A 22,335-nucleotide genomic window follows, 5' to 3' on the forward strand; every position below is an offset into this window, starting at 1 on the left:
CCTGTTGTCTTCTAAACCTCCCCTTAGTGCGCTGGCGCTGGCGCGGGAAGTCCTCCTCCCCTGATCCCTCCCCTAACTCTGATTTCCTCTTTTCTGCTAAGGCTCCCACTGGTTCCAGCCACAGGGAGGAGATTTTGGGGATGGGATTCCTGTTAGCAATACCATCCATTGCCCTTCAAGGGCGCACGCGCTCGCAAGCAAGGCTCCTGCCTGGCATTCCCATGCTGCTCCCGCCCTCCCGTGGCCCCTCGGATGCACAAATCACCCCTTCTCAGATCCAATTAAAACAGTGTTTGGAGCAAGGTTGAAATAATCACATAATCATTTTCTCCAGTAAAGTTACTGGCTGGAACTTGATTTGAAAGCCCAGCTGGTAATTGAATCTGAGGGGCAGTGACAGCAGAGGGGCTGAGGGCAGAGGACTGGAGGCTCCTGACTGTGTTTACCCCCTCATACTGTGTGTGTGTGTGTGTGTGTGTGTGTGTGTGTGTGTGTGTGTGTTGCAACCCCTCTCTTATTACTGTCCATCACCATCTCCCTTCCTCCCCTCACTGATGCCTCTTGGGGCTGCAGAATACTCAGAGAGGACCACGTTCCAAAGCCTATGCCATCAGACTTGTTCACTTGGGAAGGCCACATATACATTGTCACCCAGTGGGATGAGACAAAGCCAGGACTCCAGCCCAGGTTTTTGACTGTCCAGCCAGTGCCCTGGCTCTCTTGAAGGAAGCCCTAAGACTGGTCCCTCCCATAACCACACACTTCCCCACCTCTCCTCCCCTGCCCATCTTCCCCCACCATCTCCCATGATTCCTTGGGCTAGCCTTGCACATCCTATCTCCTGGGGGGGGGGAGGGGGCGGGGGAGAGGAAGAGGTAGAAGAAAAGAGATTACTTGCTTGATCTGTGACCCAATGGGCCATGCAGGCAGTGAAGAAACATCTTTCATACCCAGACTGGGTGGCGTTGTCCTTCCTACCTGTCAGGTCCTTCACCATGTCCTTCCTCCTAGCCCTAGACTAGAGCTCAGAACATCTGCACTTTGTGATGTCATTCACTTCTTCCCTTCTTCCTTCAGGAAATATTCATCTTGGGGACACTGGGAAAGCAGAAGTAAACCAAATGGAAGCTGCTATCATAAAGTAGGACATAGAGATTGGTGGAGGAGCACCCTCTCCTGCAGCAGGGGAGGCCAGGGGCTTCCTGGATGAAGTGAGCTATAAGCTGAATTCTCAAGGTTGTGCAGGAGTGTGTTCGTGCAAAGGCTGGGAAGCAAGGAAGAATCGGGTGAGATCCTGGGCAGGCTGAGATCTCACTGCCCTCCTCTCTAGAATGGACACCAGGCTCTGTCTGCCTTATAGGATTCTGGAGAAGGGGCTGGGGATATGGCCTAGTGGCAAGAGCGCTTGCCTTGTATACTTGAAGCCCTGGGTTCGATTCCCCAGCACCACATATACAGAAAATGGCTAGAAGTGGCACTGTAACTCAAGTGGCAGAGTGCTAGCCTTGAGCAAAAAGAAGCCAGGGACAGTGCTCAGGCCCTGAGTCCAAGCCCCAGGATTGGCAAAAAAAAAAAAAAAAAAAAAGGATTCTGGAGAAGACCCAGGACAGATATCATGTGTGAAATGGAAAACGCCACTCAACTGCTTATTTTATTAATGAAAGGCATCCCTGACCCATTCTGGACAAAGGGACAGAGATAGGAAGGGGGTATCCACAGTTGATTGGAGAGAATGGAAGTGAAAGGAAGAGAGGTTAAGGCTTGCTCTTGGGATTAGGAGTCAGCATCAGAGGTGGAAATTGCCTGATCACCTAGCTAGTACTTGTGGAGGTGGAAGAAATGCCAGGGTCAGTACCAAACTTCTAGTGCACCCCCAGTACTCTCTGGGCTTTGGGTATTCTGAGTCCCAGAACGAAGGGAGGTTTAGGTTTCCCTCTGTAACTTGCAGCCAATCAACCTCTGTTCTGCCTCCATCAGGGCTGGCACTAAGTGTGTGATTCTGGGATGTACCAGCTGGCTGGGGAGGTGACTCCCTCCTCTCCACCCCCCAACACCCTCTCCCCTCTGGAGGCAACCTAGCCATTGGCAAGTTTTTGTGTCTTTCCTACCAGTTAGTGACACCAGTCACTGAACTTCCTGCCCCTGGGCCTTCTGAAGGCTGTGCTGGTGGCTCCGGTGCCCTTCCTGGCATGCTTGGCCTCCTGGTCAGCAGCTGCAGGGGTGAGTCACAGCTCTCATTAGAGCTTAATTAATCAATTGAGTTAATCAGACAGCTGGGATGTGCTGTGGTTGCAGATGGGGGTGGGAGAGAGAAAGCCAAGCGTGAGGGGTTGGGCTGGGTGAACTAGGGCTGGCAGGGCTGGGGTTGGAGCGGAGCCCAGTGATTTGGCAAGGAAGCGAGTAGGGCATTGGCCAAGTGGGCACCTGAAGTTGCTGGAAAGGATGAATGGGCTCAGCAAGGGCCCGTGGGGCAGCGGGGCAGCGGTAGCTCTGAAAAGCACTCTTTGTGGGGTGCCAGATACCGAGCCTGGAGGAGGCAGCGGCGGCGGGACCTCTCCTTGCTCCACTCTGGCTTCCACTCTTTCTTTTCTTCTTTTTTAATCTGTCACACGTGTCTCTGAGAGCTATCTGAAATCCTAATTTGAATGGCAGGAGAAAAGACAAAAGACAGACAAGGAAAGGTAGGTCCTCATAGTCCCAACGGGGAAGGCCAGACAGAGGTCCCGGCAACACGATGGAGACGCGGGCTCGGGGAGGAGCAGTGCACGGCTGCGTCTGGCTCCGGACATCTGGACCGGGTGGATGGGAGGGGCCAGAGGGAGGCGAGCCAAGGGCAGGCCGGAGTCCAGTAAGAATACTGGGAGGAGGGGAGCACCTGAGCGGGGTTCACATTGTGCTTGGTGAAATGTCGGTTCATCTCTTTTTCCCTCCCTGTGTGACCTTGATGTTTCCTTGGGGTGGGGATGGAGGTGCGGGGGGGGGGGGGGGCGGGGGAGCAGGGCAGGAGGTGGGAGGGCGGAAACCTGATTCAGAAGGGATGCACTGACTCTGCTGATAGCGCTGCCCTCCAGGGGCTTACCCTTTCCGAAAGGTGAGAGACAGAGGCTGAGGGAGAGGGCCATGAAAGGGCCATAGCAGATAGATAGAGGAGAGCAGGCATTTCCCATTAGACTCCCAGGAAAAGGTTTACAGGAGAGACATTTGAGCCAGGCCTTGCAGAATGGGGGGGGGGGGGAGGAGGGAGGGATTCCAGTAAGCAGAAGTGGATGGGGAGGGGTAGATGTGGAAGAACTGGGTACAAGGGCTCATGTCTATAATCCTGTAATCCTAGCCACTCAGGAAACTGAGACCTGAGGATCTTGGTTCAAAGCCAGCCCAGGTAAGAAAGTCCATGAGACTTTTGTCTCCAATTAACCAGCCCCCCCCCCCCCCAAAAAAAGCTGGAAGTGGAACTGTGGTTCAGGTAGGACACTAGCCTTGAGCAACAAAGCTCAGGTACACTGCCTAGAGTTCTGGGAGAGAGAGAGAGAGAGAGAGAGAGAGAGAGAGAGAGAGAGAGAGAGAGAGAGAGAGAGAGAGAGAGAGAGACTCCCCAGGCCAAGGTGGAGAGGCTAGAAGGCATCAGGCTGGCTGGTTAGTGAGCTTGGCTGTTGGTGACTGTTGGAAGAAGACTTTTGTTCAAGGCTCCTTGGATGCCAAGCCACGGAGTCTGAAGCTGGATTTGGCTTGATGCTGGGAAACACAGAAAGGCTCTAACAGGCTTGACAAAGCTAAGGAGGAAGGAGCTCAGTGCAAGTGGCTCTGTGAAGGACAGAACCAGATGGAAAAGCCTTGAAACACAAGGAGAGGAAGCAGGGAAGCACATATTTATATGTGTGGGTGTGTCTGTGTGTGTACACATGAACTTGGTGTGTTGTGTACATGTGAGGGGGTCTGTTTGTGTTTACTTGTGAAGGGGGACAGGAATTTATGCCTATGAACAAGTGTGTAGAGGTGACAGAGTCCCTCCAAGCCTTGGCAAAGGCTGAGCTCCTCAGCTTAGAAACACACACACACACACACACACACACACACACACTCACTCACTATCCAGACATTTGCCTTTGGTGATGGGGAAACAGATGGGTTCACAAGATCTCCTGAGGCCTATTTGCTCTACTCTCTTCTGTGTAGATCTTCTAAAATCTCCCCCCACCTCACATCTTCATTACAGAGTCTGCAAGTGACATAGCAGAGGGCTGGCTGCTGCTGGACCCTGGGCGTTGCCGGGGCCCTTGGTCTTGGGGCAGCCTGGTGCCTCCTATACTTTCTCTGGCAGTGCAATTTTGCAGCCAGGGCAGAGAAGACTGATAGGTAAGAAGGACTGAAGCAACTTGGGCAAAGGATTAGCAACCATGAGGGCTGGAGCCGTGAGGGCTCCAGGCTGCCAGGCTCCATTCTCTGGCTTCCGGCCTTCACAGGAAATGTCAGGCTGTCCCTGGGAAGGCTACCACCCTTCACATGGTCCTGAAATAGCCTGGTAAGCTCCTTCCCACAAGCCCTAGTGTTGAGAGCCGCTGAGAAGATACCCTGGTATCCTGAACCTGAATCTAATGCTCCAGCACACCCCCATTCTGGGCTTGTGGGAGGCCTTTTGGAAAATCACACCCTTCCTGAGCCTCTTCTCAACCTTTTATCTCCATTTGCAGCCTGTCTCCTCTAGAAACCAACTGACCCTTGCTGACCTAGGAGCATGTTCAGTAATTGCCACCCAAGTGAAAGGCAGCTTTAAGAGAGGCACCTCTCCCGCTCCGCTCCTCCACCCCTCCTTACTTTCTCTTTTCGTCATACAAGTTCACAGCTTGCCAACAGGCATGTTTTGTGGAAAAGTGTCCTGCTGTGCAAAGTGGGGTTGATGGGGACCATTTCTGGTTGCGAGATGGTGTGGCTCGGAAAGAAACCTTGCCTTCCAGTCTGCAGCCAGAAGCAACTGTACCAAGAACTAAAAACTTCCAAACGCCAAGTGCAGTTGCACTAGCCTGTAATCCCAGCACTTAGGAGGCAGAAGCCAAGTTGGATCTTGAGTTCTAGTCTGGATTATACAGCCAGACCCTAGAGGGGGCGGGGAAAAGGGAGAGAAGGGGGAGAGAGGGGGGGAGAGGGAGAGAGGGGGGAGCGGGAGAGAGGAAGGAGGAGAAGGAGGGAGGAGAGAAGGGAGAGGAGAGAGAAGAGGAGGGAAAGGAAGGGAAGAGGAAAGGAGGGTGGGGAGGTTAGAAGGAAAGGGAGGGGACAAGGGCTGGGAATATGGCTTAGTGGCAAGAGTGCTTGCCTCATATACATGAAGCCTTGGGTTCGATTCCCCAGCACCACATATACAGAAAACGGCCAGAAGTGGCACTGTGGCTCAAGTGGCAGAGTGCTAGCCTTGAGCAAAAAGAAGCCAGAGACAGTGCTCAGGCCCTGAGTCCAAGCCCAGGACTGGCAAAATAAAAATAAATAAAAGAAAAGAAATAGAAAGGGAGGGGAGAGGAGAAGAAAGAGGAACTCCATGTGTACCCCAAGCCTAGGTGCTGCTCAGATACACCGAGGAAGCCACTGCCATCAGTCTACCTCCCTTAAAGAGCCCCTGCGGGGCCAGGGTCCTTTTAGAGGCCATAAAATAGCACACACACCCAAACACACACAGAAGGCATGACCTGCCTTACATTTCTCAGGGGCACACTGGGCCCTCTTCCTGCTGTTATCATGGGCTTCATAATCTAAATGTCTATTGGCTACATATGGCAGGCATTCAGCTCCCGCAACTCCTGAGCACTACAATATGGTTTCCATTATAGCATTTCCATGTGCTGAAAAATGATCATATATTAGACATACTGTTTAAATTTAAAATACTAATGGAATTAATTGTATATATTTCTTTTCACTTTTCCCTCCCTAGTAATAGTGGTTGTGCTTGCTAGGCAGGTATTCTACCACTCAAGTCCATACCTCCAGCCCTTTTAGCTGCTGTTTGAATGGGAATCTTGCTTTTTGCCTTGGCTGATCTGGACTGTGATCCTCCTGTTTGCACTTATGTAGCTAGGCTAGCAGGTGCATACCACTGTACTAGCTTTGTATTGGTTGAGATGGGGAGGATTTCACATACTTTTTGCCTTGGCTCAGCTTAAAGCATTGAGCTTTAAACTTTTTATTGGTTCAGATGGGAGTCTTGTAAACTTTTTGCCAGGCTGGCCTCAAACCACAGTCCTCCTAATCTCTGATTCCTGAGTGACTAGAATTACAGGTTGGAGTTACTGTGTTTGGTTGTACTTCTTTATTTTTTAGTACTAGGGTTTGAATTCCATCAGGGTAGTGGGCACTCTACCTACCCCTTAAGCCACAGTCACAGCCCTTTTTCTACCCTTTTTTATTTTTTCCAGTCCTGGGGCTTGTACTCAGAGCCTGGGCACTGTCCCTGTGTTTTTTGTTCTTGTTGTTGTTGTTTGTTTGTTTGTTTTTGTTTCTTTGCTCAAGGCTAGCACTCTTCCACTTGAGCCATAGCTCTACTTGCTGCTTTTTCTGTTTATGTGGTACTGAGAAATTGAACTCGGGGCTTCATGCATGCCAGGTAAGCACTCTGCTACTAAGTCACATTCCATGCCCTCTTTCTACTCTTTTAAATACAGCTACTGGGGGCTGGGGATATGGCCTAGCGGCACGAGTGCTTGCCTTGTATACATGAAGCCCTGGGTTCGATTCCCCAGCACCACGTATACAGAAAACGGCCAGAAGTGGCACTGTGGCTGAAGTGGCAGAGTGCTAGCCTTGAGCAAAAAGAAGTCAGGGACAGTGCTCAGGCCCTGAGTCCCAAGACTGGCAATAAATAAATAAATAAATAAACAAACAAATAAATAAAATACAGCTACTGGAGCATTTAGACATATTTATATGGCTCCCAACATATCTGTATCAGTGACAGACCTGCTGTAGCTAGCCATAACCCCTCTACCCTGTAAATACTTTATCTCATTTTCTTTTTTTTCTTCTTGTTTCTTTTCGTTGGTCCTGGGGCTTGGATTCAGGGCCTGAGTGCTGTCCCTGAGCTTCTTTTGCTCACAACTAGTGCTCTACCACTTGAGCCACAGCACCACTTCTGGCTTGTTTGGTAGTTTGTTGGAAATAAAGAGGCTCAGGGATTTTTCTCAGCCTCTTGAGTAGTAGCTATGATTACAGGTGTGAATCACCAAATGCCTGGCAATCATCTCATTTTCAAGCTGTAAGATGAGCAGAGAGGAGCTGCCCGCCTTCATTTTACAGATAAGGAAGATGAGGCTCTGTGAGGTCAAGCAACTTGCTGAAGATCATACAGCCTGGACAGAGTAGAAGCCTAAAGTTTCCATGACCCTGGATCTGAACCAGCCCAGAGGGAGATCCTTTCCTCCACACTAGCATGGAACTGCCCTGGATTGCTCCCCTACCCCCCCCTACTCTCCCCCCTCCTTCCTCTCTCCATCTAAGCCACTGTCCGGTCCCCAAGCACCTGTGAACCTCCCACTAGAAACAGCCCATTGAGACTCAGGCCTCTTGATCCATGGAAGCGCCAGTCTGATCTCACATTAGACCCCCTGGCCTATGATTTCCTCATCAAAGCTGATGCCTTTTCCCCAGCCATTAAAGGCCTGGCTCCTTTGTACCTGCTGCCAGTCACAGGAATGCCTCAGGGCAAAACAAGTCCTGGCTGCTGCTCCCTGGGGGCAGATCCACTTTCTTCCAGACAGACCCATGGTCCTGTGCTGGACCCTCTCCATCTGGGTTCCACCCCATTGGCCTCCTCCTTGGAGATGAGCATATTCAAGGATGCTACAGGACTGTTGCTTTAATTTCTCAACCTCTTCCCCCCACACCCCATACACCATCGTCCCTGGAACGTGATAAAAATACCCAGCATTGATCTTTTTTTTTTTTCTCTTCCCCTTCTGCCAGGATAATGTTTACCCAGGTGTCAATCAGGAGAAGAATTTGGCTTCCTAATTTCTCTTCTCCTCCCTGGGGGCTGCGTGTCTCCCCGCCTTGCACGGACACTGAGCTGGAATCAAGGTTACTAATAATCCCCAGCACACACCGCCACCGAGAGCACATATATTAAAGTCACATATTGATTTATATTTTCGGGTCCCTCTGCTTTTCTGCCCAACCTCAGCCTTTCTCTCTGCCAAGGAGAAAAAAAAAAAAGGAATTACACAGCTATATTTATCGCCAAGATGTTTGGTTGTAAAGACCATTGTGTCTGAAAGTAACGCCCCCATCTCTGTGGTCCTTTTTTGGGTGTATTTAAAAAAAAAAATAGCGTGTCATCACCTACCCATAAGCATTTATCTTTTTTTTTTTCCTGTTTCTTCTTTAAATTTTCCCTGAAGGAAGCAATGAAAGATTTAAGGCAGACTGTCAGAAGGACTTCCTGACTTGATAAATGGTGGCCTGCCGTTCCTAAAGAGGGTTTTGTCCACATCCCCCCCCCCCCAGAAGAAAAGGGTATAGCTGGGTTGGGAGGGTGGGAGGAAGGCAGGGCGGTGGATTCAGCTACCTCTAGAAGTCACCCATCTTTCTGAGTACTATGTGGCTTGTGGCCTGTGGTGCCATTTCACAGTTGGGAAAACGGAGGCTGGGCTCTGGATTTCCTGTCTGCCTTGACTACATTCTGAGAGGTAGAGGGTGTTGACCCCATTTTACACATGGGAGAACTGAGCTTGAGAGAAAGGCAAAGCCTCACCGTGACCCAGCTGCCCTGGGGCTCAGCAGGGTCTGGGCCTGGAGCCACCGGCGGCCTTCTTGGGACGCCCCCAACCCTCTCTTGCCTGAAGCTCGGCGGCGTCGTGGCTGTCTTCCATGCCTCTCTGGGCCCAAATTCTCCACGGGGCTGGAGAAGCTTCTGGCGATGCTAAATGCACTTGGGCTAGGTCAGAACTTTTCTAGAAAGAACCTGTTCAGCCCCTGCTGAACTTCCCGCCTTACTAGGGACCTCAGGGGTCTGGCTGCTCCTAGGGGACCTCCTGCCCTCCCCTCCCCGCCCCCCGCGCTGTATGTTTTTTGGGGGGTGGCTTGATTGGCTTGCGTCCCACTCAGTCTCCTCATTTCATTCTCAAACCTATTTTATCTCCACACAGTGCAGAAATCTCGTGTTTAGGGCCTGGCGGCCCACGCCTGTAATCTCAGCAGTCCGGAAGGAAGCGGAGGCAGGAAGATTGCCAGTTCGGACCCCACCTGGGCAACCCAGTGAACCCCGAGCTATGAAACACAGAAAACCCCACGGCGCAAGCCAGCGAGGCCCCCCACCCCACCCCCAAGACGCCCTTTGCTCTCCGGGGCTGATTCCACCCAGTGAAAGTTGGACCCTCGTATGTGGGCTGGGGAAACTGAGACTCGGGGAGCAGTAATAACTCCCCTAAGGTCACCCTGCGGGTAAAAGGAGACACCACGATGAGGACCCCCCCCCCAATCCTCCCGGGTCTCCCCACCCCCACCCCCACCCCAGACAGGCGCGCTGGGGCCGGGCGCCGTGGGAATCAGCAACCAGGTCCCTTCCCGGGAACTCGTCCCACTGGGAGCCCGTCCCCCGGCGGCCCCGGGTGATGTATGGCTGGAGCTGATGAGAAACGTGCGGCGGCACGGAGGCGGGCGGCGCGGCATTGAGATTCCGCGGGGCGCGGGGGGCGGCGCCCGCCCTGACTCCGGGCCGGGTAATTGATCTGGAGGTGCCAATTTGCTGCAACTAAATATTTGGTTTCTGCTTCAGCCTGCGCCGCGCTCTGCTCAAACAAACTTCAATTAAAAGCGAAAAGCGAGGGGTGGGGAGGCGGCGAGCCCAGGTCCCCGCGGCTCCGATCGATGGCACCGAGCCCGCGGGCTGCCGAGGGCTGCGCCCGTGCGCGCGCGCGCGCGGGGCGGGAGGGGCGGGCGCCTCCGCCGGGCCAGGCCGGGCACAGCAGGCGGGCGGGCAGAGCCGGCGCCCTCTTCCGGATCACCGAGCCCCGGGAGCCAGGCCCACGCGGGGCACAGCCCGAGAGCAGTGGCTTCATCGCGGCTCAGTGGAATGGGACACCAATAGGATCACTAGTTCGGTATCTGAGCCTGTGTACTAAGGCAGAGAGACGCTGGGGAAGTTGGGGTCCTGGGGAAATGTCTGGATGCACCTGGGCAAAGGACTTATATTTGGGGGGCGGGGGAGGGGTGGGGTTGGCTAGTTATGAGGCTTGAACTCAGAGCCTGAGCGCTGTCCCTGAGCTTTTTTTTTTTTTAGTTCTTCTTAAGGCTAGCATTCTATGGCTTGCACCACACACAGTTCCACTCTCAGCTTTTCTGGGTTCAACGGAGATAAGACTCATGAACATGGCTTTGAACCTTGATCCTCAGATCTCAGCCTCCTGGGTAGCTGGGATTACAGGTGTAGGGCTGCAAAGGAATTTTTGAACGAGGGGTTTAACACCTCCTCCCCCCTTCTCTTAATGCTGCAAGAGAGGTCCACATCTGTTCCCACAGTGGTCCTGGTTATCCTTGGGTGGGCTAGAAAGCTAGAGAGGAACTCAATCCAGGACCTAGACCTAGCGTGAGCTGAAGAGAGAGTATGGAACTAGGGTGTCTGGTGAAGTCTCTAAGGAGGAACAGAGGATTGAGTTGATGACTGGATCCCCACACAGGCCAAGCAACCATCATTCCTGATTAGTACATAGCAAGTTTCTGCCCCTCAGGGATCTTCCAGAAGTTTTTTTTGGGGGAAGACCTAGTCTAGCTTGGGAAATAGGGAGTCTTGGGGTCTGTCTGCAGGGGGTCCTTGTGGAGGAGGGCTTAAATGGTTTGGGGAGAGCCTTGATGAATGATGGGGCTGGGGGGGTCAGCAAAGGAGCACCCCCATAGCAAGGGTTCAGGCAGATGGACAGTGGAAGGGTCTTGTGATGGGTTCACATAAGGGAAGTGGCCCCTGAGAGCCTGAGGAGGGACAGGAGGGTGAGCGAAGGGGATCTTGTCCTATGTGCAGTGGAACACCACGTGCGATTTTACCCCTTGGCCAAGCCAAGCCGCCCCTTCAGCGGAGGCTGGGCCCCAGCATCTCTTGCCTTCCACCCCTGGAAACAGAGGTCTTGCCTGAACAGGCCCCAGCTTTCAGGCCCCCACATGACCTCTGAAAGTCTCCCCTGGGTGCCATCCCTGCCCCCACTCCTCTATGCTGTCACCCCCACTCCTGTCCTCCGTAGCTTCCAGCAAATGCCTCGCCTCCACTCTCTTCAGCCGTCCTCAGGTCCCAGTTCCTTCTCTTTATGGCTCCGGGCACCAACTTGCCCATGATGGAGGAGCTGGATACAGAGCTCACAGAGGCTGAGGAAGAGCTGGGGGCAAGACTGTCCCCAGGAGCCCCCCCTCCCCATCCTGCTCCCACCCTCACTCCTGGAGGTGGGGGCGCAGCACTCCCTGCCTGAAGCCCCATCCCAGCCTGCAAGCCGGCGCCTGCTCCCTCCCATCCTTTCCTCCCTCTCTCCCTCACCCGGAGCCCTGAGCTGTGGAGCAGAATGATTTCCTGTAATTGGCCAGCAATCCGGCCGCCCAGCTTGTTCTATCGACATGCTGGTTAGCTGGAAATTGTATTGGAATCTGAGCAACAGGGAGGGGGGAGGAAGGTGGGGGAACTGAGGCGGCCTGGGGTCCCAGCTGGGTGCAGCCTCACCTCTACAGGGTGGGATGGGGTGGCAGGACCCACTAGCCACCTCCTTTCCTGGAAGAAGCAGGAAAGCAACTCCTGTACCTCACTACCTTTCAGGGTGGGCCTTCTTGGCCCGCTCCAGGGGCTTCCTCTGCCCATCCCCGAGTACCCCATAACCCACGGGTCACCACTGTCACCTCATTCCCTCTCCTTCCCCCGGCACTGTTTTCTTCTAACCTCAGTGTCTTCAGCAGGCACTCTATCCTCCTGCCAGTCCCATTTCTAGCCCATGGAGACTATGGAGAGTCCCGAGCCACCACTTGCCCTTCCTGCCCCTCTTTTCCCCTAAGGATAGAAAGCCAGAATATCTGAAGAGCTGACAATTACTAAACAGCAGGGGTGCTACGGATGGGGGACATGCTAGAGCCTGGGCAGTCATGCCTGCTGCTGCTTACACCCCAGGCTCAGCCTCTGAACGGTTCTGGCCCCGCCCTTCCCTTCCTCTTCCCTCCTCAATGGCCAGGGGAGATCTGAGGCCGACCTGGATAAAGTTTGGTCCTGGAGAGCCAGCAGCCCGCCCAGCTGGTACCTGGGTGCCCGAACTTGGGCGCGTGCTGCCGCCTGCCGCCACGGTGGGTGCCCTGCTGCTCCGGTTTGGCGGTGGCCGTCTTCAGTGCTTTAGCCCTTCTCCTAAGACAGCAAGGCGCTTCCTAAAACCACCTTCGACCACCAATCCTGGGTCAGGGGACCTGATGGAGGGAGGCAAAGGAGCAGGACGGAAGCCTGGTGCAGTCAGACCCAGGCAGAACTTGGCTTCTCCACACTTGCCAGCCTGGGTCAGGAAGGTGAATTCCACTTCCTACTTTGCAAAATGGTTTTTCACGGCCTTCCATTTATTAGAGCCTATACTGTAAGCACCGCGCACACCTGACAGGAGAAACGACCAGGTTTTCATTCAACCCAAGAAGGATGCAGGTTCACTGCAGTAGGAGACAGAGCTGGGTCCCAGGCTTGGGTCTCCTACTTCTCCTGGAGGCGGCGCTGGGTCTGGACAGCTCAGAGCCTGGCCGTGTGACACAAGCCAGATCCCTCCATCTCTGTGCCTGGAATAGACTGTCAGACACACAGCAGTGTCCAGCATCACAGACATTTACAAAGCCATTTTCTCCATTACTAGGCCTAACAAGGCACTGTGGGGGTCCCTTCTCCCCAATCCTGCCAGGCCCCACCCAAATGGGGGAAGCAAGTGCTTTCACTACTTGCCCAACACTTTCCTCACCTACTTGGCCCAGCCCCTTGCTGCTTGCGAGTATGCAGTAACTTAACAAGCTGGGTCTCTGAGGTATGAGCAGCCTTGGAAAAGGAAAATTAAATATGGCCACCACCACAATCACATTAGTCACACTCATTTCTGCCTTAATAGGCTGCTGAGTGTAGGATCCTCACATCAGCAGGTCTGCAGGTGCTGGTAGGGAAGGCTGATGTCTGCAGGTCTAATTGGATTGGAAGAGAAAAGATAGAGCAGGAAAGGAAGTGGGTGCCATACAGCCTGGGCACCTCCATCCACCACCCTCAGAAGCAAACAAGACCCACTGGGGTGCTTCTGAGGCCCGGGCTTCAGTGTGAGAAGAGACCCTGTGGGGGGCTGGGGATATAGCCTAGTGGCAAGAGTGCCTGCCTCGGATACACGAGGTCCTAGGTTTGATTCCCCAGCACCACATATACAGAAAACGGCCAGAAGCGGCGCTGTGGCTCAAGTGGCAGAGTGCTAGCCTTGAGCAGAAGAAGCCAGGGACAGTGCTCAGGCCCTGAGTCCAAGGCCCAGACTGGCCAAAAAAAAAAAAAAGAGAGACCCTGTGGAACCCCACGTGGGTTTTTCAGATCAACAATTTATTGAGCACCAACAGTGAGCAGGCCCTACACTAGAACCCAGAGATGACTAAAACAGCCCTGCCCTCAAGTGGCTTACAATCTCTGAGAAACCAACCAGCTTCTGGTTGATTACTCCACCACTGATTAAAGCAGAACAAGGGAGTTTGGTGTCTCAGAGCACCTAGCCCTGCCTGGGGCTTCAGATGGTGCCTGAGTTGGGTTAGCGAGTTAGAAGAGGAAAACTAAAAGCAGACCAGGGAGCATCCAGGGGAAGGCACAGAGGTGAGACAGCATTGGGCTTGTGGAGTAGCAGGAGTTCAGGGCTGGGAGGCAGAAGGCAGGGTGAGGGAGCACGGAGAAAGCCCAGTGAGAAAACAGGTCAGAAAAATTCTGCCTTTGCCTGGCCATAGCATTGCTAATGAAATGATCCGTACTGTATTCTGGCCAAACGCTTCGACCTAGAGGAGAGTTCTGTTTGAAAAACCCTTGCTCCAGAAGGACTTTCTAAGATGTACTAAGAAGGTTTTGGTCATCTTGAGACAGATGTTCAAGGTTTAAGCCAGGGAACCTCTAGCCATCCAGATGCAAGAGCTGCAGAGACTGCACTCTGCCCACAGGCCTAAGTGGAACCTGCCATGATGGATACTGTTCTGCGGGCGCTGCAAGAGGAAGGAGGGGTGGAAAGGAGGGGTAGGGTGGGAAGGAGCACCTACTAGCAGGGACCTGTTGCTTCTTGCCTGTCAGGATGTGATCCGAGGAAGGGCTGGTCCAGCACAGGCACTGACTCAGATTGTGTGTGTGTGTGTGTCTGTGTGTGTGTAGACATGTATCTGACTTTAGCCTCCAAGAGGAGGCCTAGGTGTTTCCTTTCTTGGTCTTCCAGCTAGGGAGAAGGCAGAAGGGTAGCGGGTAAGCAGGTAGAGGAGGCTGGCGATGGCAGCCAAACCCATGAGGGCCCCGAGCCTCAGCGGCAAGTACTCCAGGGAGTGCTCCAGCTTGGCATGCAAGAGAACGATCTGGCGTTTGGTGATGCTCCACTCGCCGGAGTTGTCTAGAATATGGTTGGCCATGCGGGCCTTGTCCTTCAGGGGCAGCTGGGCCTTGATGCGTGCTTCTGCATCCTCTCGATTCAGGTTGTTCCGCTTCATCAGCCGGACCAGCTGCGTGTCTCGATCGCTAAGAACAGGGCAAAAGGGCACTATAGGCCTCAGCTCCCTTTTACCAGCAAGAAATAGTGGGCAGCTAAGTCAGGCCTGGCTTGGAATAGAGGCTAGGGATGAAATCTTCCTATGAATCCTCTGCTCTTTGGGTTCCTTAGGGTCCTCTGACCAGAAAGGGAGGACTGGAAGCTCACTGCTTCCCGCTCCCTAGCTTCACCGTTGTAAGGGCCTTATTAGCTCTAGGAGCCATCTAAGCTCCTAATCCTGACAAGGAGGCGCAGCTGTGCTCTGCCATCTGGGGTGTCTGCTTGGCTCCTGGGCTATGATTCCCCCACATACAAGATAGGAAGACTGGGTCACCTATCAGCTGTATGGGGTCCCTGCAGGGGGCCTGCACTCTAAATGTTCCTGCGCTTCCCTAGGGGGGCTTGATCCTGCAACATCACAAGTAACCCCTTCCCCTGCCATCACGTCCTACAGCAGTACATTTAGAGCAAAAGGACGGGCTGTGCTTCCTGCCCCTCATGAAGTGGAGTGGGCAAGTCCGAGGCACTTCAAAAGAGCAAAGACTGCAAGTGTGGATCCCCAGTCTCAGGACAGGACTAAGCACTGCAATTAAGCTAAACCACATGTAGTCTCCCAGAACTTCAAAAAAGCTTTTCACCCACCTCGATAAAGCCATCAAGAGTCCTTCCTTGGGAAGTCCCTCTCCTGGCTGAGCCCAGGGGAGCTGCCCTGCATGGCTGACTGTGGTCAGTCCTCTAGAGTGCAATCCCCAGGAGCCCCTTTGCTCCAGGAGCTCCCTCAGCCTTCCAAGAGGATCTCTGTAAGCTACCAAAAGGAGCCAGAGAACAGGCTGCAGGTAAAGAGGCATCCTGGGGTGGCAGAGGCAACTGGCTGCTGTTGTTTTCTTGCCTCCCCTTGGTCCCTAAGTATCAGGTTCTAAGTGTGTTAGGCGGAGCCCTCCTAGACTTAAGTTAATCACTCTTCCACAGATAGGGAACAAGGAACCCATAGACCAAGACTGGTAGAACCCTTGCCTAATACAAATAAGACCCTAGAGGTTTAATTCCCAACACCGCCCCTCAAACCACAACCACCACCACACCAGAAAAAGAAAAAAAAAAAAAAAAGAACAAGAGAGGTAGCAACTTTTGCCCAGAAAAGCATGGCCCAGTAGGAAAGCTAGGATTTCTGAGTTTCCACACCAGACAGTGTTTTAAGTGACAACTCATGAGGGACTTGGGGGAAAGGAAGGGCAATGCTCACCCCCAGTGTACGGGGAGGCTCCCACGCTTTAATCTCCTGAGAGCCACCCTGCGCCCAAAATACCTGCAGAGCCCAGTGCCCACCTATGTGTCTGCTGTAGCTGGGGCGGGGGGGGGGGGGGTCGCATGACATGCAGGAAGCTTCAGAGAAGCAGAGACGCCCTGTAGCCTCATCTAGTCTCTCACCCCTTGGGGACTGTGACTCATGTTCTCCAAAAGTTTGATTTTCTCTGTTCGCCAAACCAAACCAGGGTTTCTAGTTTGCTTCATGTCCTGGGGGGATTCTAAGAACAAAGCTACTTCCTCGGATGGGCTCTGACAGCTTCCTCCCCACAGCTTCCTGTTCCTGGGTGCTGCCAACAGACTACCCTAGACAAATTCTCTCACCACCTGCACTTTAGTGTCTGTGGATCCCTGCACTGAGCACCTCACGCTGAAAAGTGAACCAAGTGGTGAGTGTAGGAGTTGTTTTGGGAGTTGAAGGAAGCCAGTAGAAAGCACAGTAGCCCGGGGCAAGGCCTGGCATCTGGCTGAAGCACCCCAAGCAGCCACCAGGGGGAGCCCTTCCCATGCATGAGAGAGGCCCCCCTCACATCCCACACCTGCCCGGGATGTATCTGAGACAGGCACAGAAGTTGGTTTCTAAAGGCTTGGGCATGGCTGCTCTAACCCTGTGTGTACTGGTCACCCCTTAGGGAAAACATTAAGAGATGTAAGCCATTTCCCTGGCACATGTCTCACCCCGGGGGTCCTCCTTTCCAGGCTCAATGGGCCACACCAGGCCACACACTCACCAGTATACTACTACTGTATGCTTCATGTATTTGAGCAGCTTCTTGGTCTCAAACAGAAGGGGGATATCGAGGATCACGTAGCGATATCCTGGGAAAACATGGAAAATGCTTGTGTTCAATTCTGCAAGCATACCAGAGGAGCCTGTATGTGACTGGTCCTGACCAGCTAGAGGAGACAGCAGAGGGGACACATTCCAAGGGCAGATAGACCCTGGATGGCATCCAGTTCCAATGCCACTCAGAGCAGAATGTTACAGAAAAATCACTTATGGCTGCCTGTCCAGGGAAGACTTTCTAGAAAGGTTGGCATCGTACTAGTCTTGATAAGCGAGGGAGAGCCTTGATACTTTTTTTTTTTTTTTTTTGGCCAGTCCTGGGGCTTGGACTCAGGGCCTGAGCACTGTCCCTGGCTTCTTTCCGCTCAAGGCTAGCACTCTGCCACTTGAGCCACAGAGCCACTTCTGGCCATTTTCTGTATATGTGGTGCTGGGGAATCGAACCCAGGGCCTCATGTATATGAGGCAGGCACTCTTGCCACTAGGCCATATCCCCAGCCCCGAGCCTTGATACTTGAAACAAGGTCAAGGTGAGGAGTCCAGGAATGAGCAGCTGCAGCACCGAGGAGCAGGGAGGGTCCCAGGAGGTCCCCTGTGCCTAAGTGGTGGCCTCACACAGTGCAGTGAAGCTGACCAGGCGGGTCAGGGCAAGCACAGAGGGTTTATTTCCTCTTGTTCTTCAAAACCTCAAAAGTTGTTTTTAAAGCCGGGCACTGGTGGCTCACGCCTGTAATCTTAGCTACTCAGGAGTCTGAGAGCCAAGGATTATTGGTTCAAAGTTAACCGGGGCAGGAAAGTTTGAGGCTCTTACCTCCAATTAAACAGAAATAGAGTTCTAGCTCAATTGGTAAAGTGCTAATCTTGAGGGGGAAAAAAATAATAAGGGACAGTGTCCAGGCCCTGAATTCAAATCCCACTATTGTTACACACACAAGTAGTTCTGAGTAGGAGCATGACATAGTAAGGGGTTGTAGGAGAGTTTCTGAGGGTAGGTGGGATCTTTCTACCCTATTCTGTTCTGTCTTTGCTTAAAACTCCCCAAAAGGTAGGTTCTCTCCAGAGCCCAGACCTAGGCCCCTGCAGAAGAGTCCTGGAGCTATCTCTGCAGCTCACTATGAAGCCAACAGAACAGGGCCAGCGGCAGCACCAAAAAGAAGTTGTTTCTTGCGTTAGAAGCAGAAGTTCCAACAAACAGCACTCCCTCTAGGCCAGCACTGCCAGCCCCCCCAGCACAAGCCAGGCCAGGGAGAGGCAGCACCCAGGGCTACTAGGAGTGCTGAGTCCCCAGGCTGCCTGCTTCTGCTTTCCTTCATCTCCCAGAGTGGATAAAGCGAGGAGAGAGAAGAGAAGAGGGGCAGTGTCTCACTCCAACCACAGAACCACACATGTCAGAGGTGTCATAGGAAACCAGTGCTCTAAGTATGATGCGGAGGGGGGGCTAGGGGGTGACAACCTGAGTTGCTGGTGCTCCTGCTCCCCAGGACCTGTGGCTCAGAAAGCCCAAATGAAGCCTGAAGTTGAATGAGGGGTTGAGAGCACGGTTCTACCTGCATCCTCAGTTGGTGGCCCCCATGTCCCCCCACACAGGGCGCGTAGCAAACCTCATCTGTGCAACAAGCAATACCTACTTCACAGGGCCACGGCAAAGATGAACTGAGCTTGGGATGAGCGTATATTGCCACTTAGCCCCTCACTGAGCACCTCCTAAATGATACTTATGATTGCTATTGTTCCCGGGAGGAAGGAGGCCCACCAGTGCATGTTCCCCCACCCCCTAACGCATCCTCCTCAGCTCAGAGCAAGAGAAAAGAGCAGATTCTCTCTGGGCCTCTTATCTTCCTCTCCTGCTCTCGGCTCCCGTCGCCTCGCCTCTCACTGCCCTTTCTCCTGGGTCTCTCTCGGGAACCGGTGGCCAGCTCTTTGGTTCACCGGCAAAGGGCTATTCAGCTGTCACATCCCTCCTGTTTGATAAGCCCTGCAAACCATCCTGACTCTATTAAGACATCCGCAGGCCCACGCAGAGACCTCCCCAACAGCTGGTGATCTTATCTGACGTTTGATTATACCAACTTTGACAGTTGTATTTGTTATACTCATCAGGGAAAAGCTGGGACTATGGAAGCCACAGCTGTTGTCCCCATTTTTCACCTTATCGAGCTGAAAAGAGCTCTCTGGCTTTTATTTAACGGTGGTGGTTGGGGAGGTGGGGAGACTGGGTGGGTGACACAGTGGGAGAGCTCTGGAGCGGGTGACATTATCCAATGCTTAATTTCAGAACAGGGGAGCCACTGGCGCCTTGCAGCCCTGCAGATGTACTTGTAACTGGCCTGGGAGCAGATGCAAAGGGCAGGAATGAGAGGCAGAAGGCTTCGCTAGTGCACAGAGGCAGGAGGGGGACTGGCAGACACGGGTGGAGGACAAAGGCAGAAAATGCAGGCTCCTTTTGAGAGAGGAGGAAGGGATGGGGCTGCAATGGGCCATTGGGACAGACAGCATGAGTCGGTCCAGAGACACAGATGCTGGGAGCCAACTCCAGCCCCAGCCAGAGCTATGGAAACAGAAAGGCAGGGGGAATGAGTGGAGGTTGGTTAAATCACCCTCTCTGGAAAGCGAGTCATTGGCAAGAGGGGCATGAGGTAGGGAGGTTCCCCACTATCGTGGCTATCGGCCATAGTCACAATGCAAAGGCCTGAAGAAAACGTAAAAGGCAGCTCCATATCCCTCCAGGAACTGAGGCCTCTCCATCCTGACAGTGGCAGCCAGGCCTTCAACTCAAAAGCCCAAGCTGGAGGACCATAGGGAAGATCTCCAGGGCTCCAGGCTAGTTTCTGCCCTTCCTTCTGGTGTCTCACTCCATCCTAGAAGGTTGTCAGGTCACCCCTGCCTACTATTGTCTTACAGAACACAGTGAAGGTTATTGCCACCTGACCAAGGACCCTTGCTTTTCCAACACTCTTCTTTTCCATCTTGCCACATCCCTGGCTGCCCTGGACCTTCCAGGCTGACCGCCTCTATGGAGGCCTAGTCCCAGAGGATGAATTCCTCTCCTCTCCTGAGTTCCCCCCCTGGCCAGCATCAAAACCAACTGACTATGCTTTCTATTTGTGGGGCAATCAAGTCACTGACATGAATACCATCTTCCTACAGCTTTTCAAGGTTGGCATTTTCCCAACAGTGCAGCTGAGGAAACAAGCCATTCGACCAACTGACATAGCTAGAAACTGTCAGGGCCAGGACATGACTGCAGGTTCTGCATCTGCATTATTCATCAGCTACCATTAGTCCTTACTTCCTAGGGATAGCAGCTCAAAAGTCTCACGTGTCTCTTCTCATTAAACTGTCAACTTCCTGAGATGTGAGGGACTTGGGCTTGCTTCCTCTAGGGCGTGGCACGGGACTCTGCACAGAGGGAAGTGCCAATAAGCAGTGTGAACTCAGAAGCCTAGATGACCAGCTCTCCCTCCCTGGCTCCACCCTTCACAGAGGAAAAAGCCCCAGCCCTGCAGGGGCTTGGCACCCTTGCCAACTGTTTGGGTTTTTTTTGTTTTGTTTTGTTTTGTTTTGCCAGTCCTGGGCCTTGGACTCAGGGCTTGAGCACTGTCCCTGGCTTCTATTTGCTCAAGGCTAGCACTCTACCACTTGAGCCACAGCGCCACTTCCGGCTTTTTCTATATATGTGGTGCTGAGGAATCGAACCCAGGGCTTCATGCATGCAAGGCGAGCACTTTTACCACTAAGCCATATTCCCAGGCCCACCCTTGCCAACTGTGCCCAAGGTCTCACCCCGGAGGAAGTACTTGAAGGTCTCCTTCACCATTTCCTTGTGGATCTCAGGGTGAGTGATGGAGTTGAGCAGCTGGCGCTGGTCAGGCTGGTTGAAGATCAGGTCCCCTAAGACCTTGCGATTGATATTGCCATCCTCCAGTAACACCTCAGTGCCGAAGGCCTCCACAATGCGCTGGTGAGCAGGGTACCCGGGCTGGACAACTGTGGTAAGACAAGAAGAGGCAAAATGATGGGGGACCCCAAGGTTGCTTCTTTCAGTGGGGCAGAAACAAAACGGGGGGGGAGGGGAGAGACAGTCAAGAAAGAGCATATCCCTCAGGCTTGATGGAGCCAAGTGAATAAACATAACATTCCTGGGAATATGGCTCAGTGGTAAAGCGCTTTCCTAGCATACATGAAACCCTGGGTGTCATTCCTCAGTACCATACAAACAGAAAAAGCTGGAAGCAGTGCTGGGGCTCAAGTGCTAGCCTTGAGCACAGAGAGGTTCAGGGACAGAGCCTAGGCCCTGAGTTCAAGCCCCAGGACTGGCAAAAAAAAAAAGAGTAGGTGAGCAGGCAAGCTGGGGCAGACAGGAATTCAGACCAGGGCCAACAACAAAGCCTTTGTCTCCTTCAAGGCCTCAAGAAGACTAACAAAAAGGAGGAAACCAATGGAAGAAAGGTAATGCGGGCAAGCTTCTGTGTGCAAGCCCATCTCCCCTCCAACTCACCATGCCTGGCAATGACATCCACGTCAATCACTGCACAGCCCAGCTGCTGGAACACCTGGATCACAGAGCTCTTGCCTGAGGCAATGCCTCCCGTCAGGCCCACCAGGAACATCTTCCCAGGAAAGAGGAAGGAAGTTCAGCCAGACAGGGGGCCAGGAGCCAGGGAATGACTGGTGAGAAGATCTTTGCCAGAAGGACCTGCTGATAAAAGCAGATAGGCCTGGTCATCCTTGGGCTGCTACAGGATTGGGGGAGGAAGAGAAAGGAAAGGGAGACTCAGCAGGCAGGGCCCAACTCTAGGCTTAGAGAACTCTGCTGTTTGTGAAGAGGAAATGCTCTAGTATTTGTTAAGAAGCACAGATACAGGGCTGGTTCATGTGATAGAGTGGCTTGCCTAGCAAGTTCCAAATGCATTATCACCAAAAGAAAGAAAGGAAAGAAAAAGAGTAACAATAGGGGAAAAGAGATACTGGGGGGGGGGGGGGAGAAGAGAGAAAAGGGTAAAAAGGAAAGAAAGGAGGGAGGGAGGAGGGAGGGAGGGAGGGAGGGAGGGAGGGAGGGAGGGAGGAAGGAAGGAAGGAAGGAAGGAAGGAAGGAAGGAAGGAAGGAAGGAAGGAAGGAAGGAAGGAAAGAAGGAAGGAAAGAAGGAAGGAAGGAAGGAAGGAAGGAAGGAAGGAAGGAAGGAAGGAAAGAAGGAAGGGAGGGAGGGAGGGAGGAAGGGAGGAAGGAAGGGAGGAGGGAAGGAAGGACCAATTCAATTCAGCAGGTAGGACACGGTTGGGGCTGTTAGGCAGAATGCTCACTGGAAGGAGCAGGCTCCATTGCTGGCAGACTTCCTACAGGAAAGTGATATTGTCAATTTGCAGTGAACCCAAGACACCCTCAGATCTCCACAGACTTTCCCTCTAGTCTGGGACACTGGTTCAGTGAGGGGGAAAAAAAGATGGACTTCCTGCAGTCAGGAAGAATCAAAATAAAGTCCAGATGCCTAGATCTTCTTTATTCTTGGCTGTTAGTTTGTTTTTTTGGGGGGG

The 22,335-nt window shown here is 53.1% G+C and overlaps 1 protein-coding gene across 4 annotated transcripts in view; it reads right to left on the reverse strand.

Annotated features, from left to right (window-relative positions):
• Window positions 1-3,541: 3,541 nt before the first annotated feature.
• The window catches only part of Dcakd (dephospho-CoA kinase domain containing), a 35,831-nt gene continuing 17,037 nt past the window's right edge, over window positions 3,542-22,335 (reverse strand). For 2 of the 4 annotated variants that reach the window (XM_048365051.1, XM_048365049.1), the window contains exons 2-5: window positions 21,302-21,502; window positions 20,587-20,790; window positions 16,748-16,835; window positions 13,523-14,701 (exon numbers count right to left, since the gene is read on the reverse strand). In XM_048365051.1, the coding sequence (XP_048221008.1) occupies window positions 14,362-14,701; window positions 16,748-16,835; window positions 20,587-20,790; window positions 21,302-21,413 (744 nt within the window). In that variant the 5' untranslated portion in view covers window positions 21,414-21,502 and the 3' untranslated portion in view covers window positions 13,523-14,361. Of the gene's footprint in view, window positions 3,590-13,522; window positions 14,702-16,747; window positions 16,836-20,586; window positions 20,791-21,301; window positions 21,503-22,335 lie in introns of those variants that run through there. The other 2 variants (XM_048365052.1, XM_048365050.1) reach the window with 2 other exon arrangements.

Source organism: Perognathus longimembris, chromosome 17, assembly GCF_023159225.1.
Source record: "Perognathus longimembris pacificus isolate PPM17 chromosome 17, ASM2315922v1, whole genome shotgun sequence".
Taxonomy (NCBI): Eukaryota; Metazoa; Chordata; class Mammalia; order Rodentia; family Heteromyidae; genus Perognathus; species Perognathus longimembris.